The 6,491-nt window shown below is 55.0% G+C and overlaps 1 protein-coding gene across 1 annotated transcript; it reads left to right on the top strand.

The window, feature by feature from the left end:
* The first annotated feature begins 5,079 nt into the window (after positions 1–5,079).
* On the top strand, positions 5,080–6,084 carry LOC123415868. The gene is made up of 2 exons (XM_045106763.1): positions 5,080–5,439; positions 5,555–6,084. Exons 1-2 carry the CDS (start codon positions 5,234–5,236, stop codon positions 5,826–5,828), a joined length of 480 nt encoding a protein of 159 aa, XP_044962698.1. The 5' UTR covers positions 5,080–5,233; the 3' UTR covers positions 5,829–6,084.
* The last annotated feature ends 407 nt before the right edge of the window (positions 6,085–6,491 follow it).

The following is a 6,491-nucleotide window of genomic DNA, read 5'->3' as shown; positions in this document are numbered from 1 at the left end:
ATATGAAGTCCAACAAACACATAAGAATGAGATTGAAGTCTGTCAGACGTTTGAGAAACTCCGGAGTGATACCGTTGGCTTACATCCAAACGGCTAAGAATCTGACAGATCCCTTTACTAAAGGGCTATCACGTGTTGTGATAGATAGTGCATCGAGGGAGATGGTTATGAGACCCACATGAGTTGCCATGGCAGTAACCCAACCTATATGATCGGAGATCCCGTGAAGTAGGACCTGGGAAAACAAGCCAGTGGTGAACCGAGGAGAGTAACTTTACTAACCCACTCCGTTGGAGTTGCAATACTCTCGGATACTGTATGGTAGGATGACTACTGTCTTAATGTGTTCTAAAGCTTATGTGTAAGCAAGATGCTGTCCTACAGAGCGATCCTTGGAGGAACACACCTATATGAGTCTGACTGCTAGTCACAGTCTATGAGATTGGGATGATCTCTAGTAAACTCATGAATAGGCCACGAGTATGACCTATATGCTCCACCCGAGGGGTCACCTTCGGCAGTCTAGTACTAGTAGGACTTGTGGTGAAGCTCCTTTACGCCAAACTGACAATTCAATGCATAGTCCATTGTTTAGTTGTAAAGGGGTGTAGCTACTTGCTCTAGGTGAAGCTCAACCGTAATAGGTCTCCACTGAAATGCTGGTATATTAAAACAGTGATTGGAACGAGGGAACATGATGTGCCCTTGAGATCTGGTGGAGGATTGTTGAAATTAGTAGTGGGCCTTAGGCCCATAAGAGAATTTCAGAAAAATCTCCAAGGGCCCATGTAGGTGGTGGCATGACAAGATGGTGGTGGGAAGTTTAGTCCCACCCCGCTAGTGGAGGAGAAGTTGGACCCCTTTATAAGGGTCTCTCTTCCACATGCTATTGGAGAGTGAGAAGAGAAGGTGCCTCGCGCACTCCTCCTCCGCCGTCCGCCTCGCCACGCCTCGCCACGACGCGGGTTGCGGGAATGAGCCGAGCTCATACCTACGCGCTTATTTTTGTCGGTCAGGAAAGAAGAATACGTAAAGGACACGACATCATCCGAGACGTCGGATCGTGGGCTGTTACCGACTCGGACGTGGGTTCGGCCCACGTCTCTCCGTCCAACCGCCTTTATAAGCATGCTAACGCCTACCCTAGCCGTCACGAGAATCAGATCACATCCGCCTCACGCGTTCGTTCCTTTTGCTGCTGCTGCCGCCGGCGACTCCGTCCCGTTTACCGCGTACACGGTCGACGGGAGAGCAGGCCTCCGAAACCCCGCCTCTCCGGTTCCTGTACGGGAGAGGGGCGATTAGGTTTTTGGGGAGCGATCACGCGACTGCTCGGCTCCGTCCGTCTGCTTCGTCTACATCCGCGTCGTCCTCGTCATCGCCATGTCTTCACCATCCAAGCCCGATCGTCTCGCCCTTGAAGCTGAGAAGAAGAGGGCAGAGGATGCTGCCACTGCTACAGCCGCGTCCAACGCCAACGCTGCTGCTACGACCAACTGGCCTATTGGAGGGTATGACTCGTTTATCCTCATATTCGTACTTATCCTAGCAGTACTACTTGCATGCATAGATGTATCAACTATATGTGTAGTATGTGCTAGGTTAGTTTAAGATCAGTACGTCATTAGTCTAGTCAATGTCATGCTAGTTATTATCTCGTGGATTAATACACTCGGAAAATTGCATATTTACACAACAGGTTTCGTTCGGCGCGTTGTGCCTTTTCTTTTGTCCACATCGACCTAAACAACCGACGACGACGACGGATGAAATGGATCGTTCCATTAAAATTGCTTTTACCATTAATAAGCACAGTAAGCTCGACGCCAAAGATTAACCAATACTCCAGTACTACCTGCACTAGATTTAGCACAGTGGTCATCTCATCCGGACAAGCCCCGGAGGCAAGGGAAAACAAAAGCGCATCCGCATCTGGTTCCGGGGCGCCTCGTGCTGGGCGGCGGCAGCATCCATGCCATCGCATCGCCATTGCCATGCGAACACGAGAAAGCCCGTGTCGGCGCGCGCGCCCTGTCGCGCCGGTCAGACACCGTGGCCCCACGTCGCCGGTCAGACACCGTGGCCCCCGTCTCCGGAAATGGCGGTGGCGCGCCGGGGTTTGTTTAAGCGCGAGCCGTCTTTTCCTTGCTCCGGCGCCGACGTGTGCACGACGTGTCAGGCTCGCCGGATTCTCCACGGGACACGCAGCTGGCTCCGCCCCGACGCGTGTCCCCGTTGCTCCGCGACTTCGATCCCCGCCGCCACGTCCTCGTGTTCGGGCTCACGGAACATGGCTCCGGGTTTCGGACAAATAGAAAATGCTCACAGATGGCGATGCGGCTCGTTTGACGTGGCGGAGACGGACGGAGGCAAATGCTGATAGTGTCTGGACGAAGTATGTACAGTATATTTTGGGATAAACAATTGAGGTTCGTACTTAGTTCCGGCCACGAGCCACGTCAATTTGAAAAACGAGCCACGTGATTGTTTTTTTTCTTTTCGTGATGGTTGTTTCACTTCACCTCCTTTAGCCCTGTTTGTTTCAAAAGTCCCGGGACTTTTTTTAGTCCCAACTTAAAAGTCCCTAGTCCCTACCCGTTTGTTTCCAGGGACTAAACAGGGACTAGAGGTCATCAAATGACATGTAAAAAGACCATGTTACCCCTGACCATATTATTAAATAACACTTGTTAGATTTAGATAAAAAAACCGAATCCCCTTCTCAGATTGCCGCCGGCGGAGGAGCCCTGAGATGTCGGTTGATGCGAGCGGAACGGAGAGGGGAGCTGCGTCTCGTCGTCTTCGTCCATGGCGGCGGCGGCGGCCGAGCGCGCTGGCAGCGGCGGCGGCGGCGGCGCGAGCGGTCGGTGCAGACGCGAGCGGCGGCGCGAGCGGGAGGTGCAGGCGCGAGCGGCTGGAGGAGACGAGTGGATAACGATGGGCACGGTAGGAAAAAGTCCCAAAAAGTCCCTCCCACAGGTACTTCTCCAAATAGTCCCAAACACCCCACTTTAGTCCCTAAAAGTCCCTCCTGTTTGTTTCATATGGGACTTTTTGGGACTTTTTTTAGTCCCTACACCAAAAAGTCCCTGGAAACAAACACCCCCTTAGGCTGCGTTTGGAATGTTGTTTCTCTGCCACCCTTGTATCATTTTACTCTTGTATTATAGCAGCCTATAACCAAATACATGTCAAGGATTGTATTTTCATTCCGCTTCCCAGACTCCGTTTGGATTGTTGTTTTTCTTCCACCCTAGAATTTTAAAGGCACACTTTCCATCTCCGGACAGCAGCGGCCCCAGGAAGAGCTCGCGGGATAACAACGCCTTCTTCACGCCCATCTCCTTCAGCTCCGCCCCCGTCTTGGTGGCCGTCAGCCGGACACCCATCTCCGCGAGCTCCACCGCGCTCACGGAGATGGACACCTTCTTGGCCTTCTCGGACAGGTCGTGGGAGGACGACGCCGACTCGGACGAGCGCTTGGTGCCGGTCCCAACGATGTAGTGCCGCAGGAGGCTGAGGAGATGCTGCAGCGAGTAGCTGCCGTCCCACGCGGAGGTTTCTCGTCGACGGCCTGCCGGGCCTGCAGGGAGCCTTTCACGCGTCCGACGAGCTTCGGCAGGTGCGCGAAGCCCATGAGCGTCTCGACCACCACCCACGGGAGCTGGTTCTCGAGCAGCACGACGTTGAAGAACATGCGGCTGTCGTCGGAGCTGAAGGCGCTCCTCAACGCTCCCGCCACGTCCTCGTCGTAGTGGCCGCGGGCCTCGTCGGCCACGGCGCAGACCGCTGTGTACACCTCCTCGACGGGGCGGACGGAGGCCATGACGAAGTGCCAAACGACCACGTGCTTGGTGCTCTCCATCTGCAGGACGGGGGCTCCGGCCGTGGTGGTAGGCCCGATGGATACCGGCGGCGCAGCGAGCTGGATAGGGTTTCGAGCGAGACGGTGGGGGAAAACGATGGGGATCGGTCTGTATCGGATACCGGTGTGTTATGGATGTAAACGAGAAGACAAGCGTAAAAGTTACAGTCCAAAAACGTCATACCAATCACATGTACGAGGCCCGTCCGTATTTTTTTAACAAGGGTATATTTTACAATTGGTTTTAGGCCCAAAACGATGAACCAAGCAGGCCCTTATTTTCATGGAGAGTGGGCACCGTGCGAAATGAATAGTGCCTAGGCTGCACCTACACACAAGAGGAAACGTATGCATGTCAGGCAGCTCCTCCTACACATGTCTTTTCCTCTCTAGACTGGAGTAGATTAGACGTAGCACCACCAGCACCAACGCACAACGCACGTACCACCCACGTGCACGCGCGTCAGATTGAACGTGCCGTTGCGGAGCCAAAGGTAGGTTTACATGCGTGGTGGTCGCACGCTGCTCCTACGGAGCCAAAGGTAGGTTAACCAAGATGGATCCCTTAAAAGATTCACCCCGTATTAAAGATCACGCTGCTCCTACGGAAAATGGCCACACGTCCACAGCCAAATAGTAGTATTAAAAGGACACATATATGCCCCGGAAGAAATATTAAAAGGACACACTCCATGCGAGTTTGGCATTGGACACGACCCGACCCATGATGCGCGGGACCCACGCCGCAGCCGCACACACCATCATCATCATTCCAGAATGGGGCCATACCACCCTCAAGAAAGAAAAAAGAAAAAGGATGGCGCCATACCGGGACCCATGAAACATCCACGCGATTGCGAACGCGAAAGAGGATAAGACCAGAGGTCGGTCCTGACCGGACGACAGACCGGCCGGAACGGGATCCGGGAAAAGCCATGTGGGAGTGGGCGAGTGGCCAACCCGACCGCTTTCCCCCCCTGATCAAACTGCGGACCGTGCCTGCCGTGGAGGTGGAGACGCACCGGCGCGGCCACGGCGACCGCGGTCTGCAGCGAATCGCGCACGCTAAGCCGGCGCGGTGTCGGTCATCAAATGGAACCAAACCAAACCAAACCACGCGCGTCCGAACGAAAGGGAGCGGGCACGCACCGCCCGCGCTCTCGGCGCGACCGGACCGGCACGCGAGCGCCCTATATATGCGCGCGCCACCCCGCCGGGGCTTCAAAGGCCAACGACCAGAGCGGCACTCGCAGGGACCAACCACACACACAGCAGAGCCAGAGCCAGAGCCAGAGGCGTGATATCTGCCGGCGTCTTCGTGCCGTTTGAGCTACGCCGTAGGTCGGGAGATCGGGCGCCAGGGCCGAGATGAGCTGCAGGACGATGGGTGAGGAGGAGGAGTTCGAGGCGTCGTCGTGCGCGTCCTCCGGCGGCGAGTCGGGCGACGAGGGTGACCGGTTCCCGGGCAGCGCGGGCGGGCGCCGCCAGTCCGCGCCGCCGCTGGCGCCGCTGAGGCGGATGAACTCGGACAGCATCTACGACATGTCCGGCATGACCGCGCACCTCCCCGCCAAGTAAGTAGTAGTAGTATAGTACTCGGACCAACTCATCCGTCGACGCCGACGAGCGAGCGAGGGTTTCTTTCGCTGACGGCGCGAGGACTGACGACGATCTTGGGCGTGCGTGCAGGAAGGGGCTGTCGATGTACTACCAGGGCAAGTCGCAGTCGTTCGCGTGCATGGCGGAGGTGAGGTGCCTGGAGGACCTGCAGAAGAAGGAGAAGCCGCGCGGGCAGCAAAAGATGAAGCCCTGCAAGAGCTACGCCACGCTGGGGGTGGGAGGGATGGCTAGAAACATGAAGCCGGCGGGCTCCTCCTGCGCCAACCTGGGACTCATGGACGCCGGCAACGGCTTCATGGCGCCCCGGAACATCCCCGTCAACGACAACTGCTACCATCAGTAGGGCCGGGCGTCGATCGGTTCATCCTCATCAGGGCTGTTAAATCTCGTTTTGATCTTCTGCTTCTCCTTCCGCGGGGGGCTCTGTTTGTTTGCAGGCGCATTAGTCTGCGAATGATTCATGAGAGGAACTTGTGTGTTCGTGTGAGGCGGTTGAGGATGGATGCTGTCATGTACATATGGAGCTTGTAAACTGTATGCGAAAAGTGTGTTTCACTTGCGCCACTGTAATTGTGGATCAGAAAGGGATAAGAGGAAAACTAGGCTGCAGCAGCGAGGCAACACCCTAGTGGTTTTGTTTTGGGAGTGCCCAAATTTCAGTGTACCGCTGCTTTGGGCTTGGAATTTCAGATAGGATCTGCACTGTTCGAACGCACGACTCCTGTCCTACCACTACATTCTCCATCTACTAGTATCTTGGGCGAAAATAGGGTTCCTCAAATCAACAAACTACCATAATTTTTTGTGACATCAGACTCCTGTCCCACCACTGCAACTGCATCTCCTTCAGGTGACCGCCGTCTGCTCTTTTATTCTTTCATTTTGTGGGAATGATTCTTTCATTTTGTGGGAAAGTAGAAAGAAGAAAGAATAGAGGACTCCTACTACAGTGTTGTTGTCTTAGGTGGTGTTTCTTTTCCAAGGTGGTGTTTCTTTTCCAGGACTA

The sequence above is a fragment of the Hordeum vulgare genome, chromosome 1H (assembly GCF_904849725.1).
Source record: "Hordeum vulgare subsp. vulgare chromosome 1H, MorexV3_pseudomolecules_assembly, whole genome shotgun sequence".
Taxonomy (NCBI): Eukaryota; Viridiplantae; Streptophyta; class Magnoliopsida; order Poales; family Poaceae; genus Hordeum; species Hordeum vulgare.
Note: the sequence above shows the minus strand (reverse complement) of the source record. Positions and strands in the feature narration are given on the sequence as shown.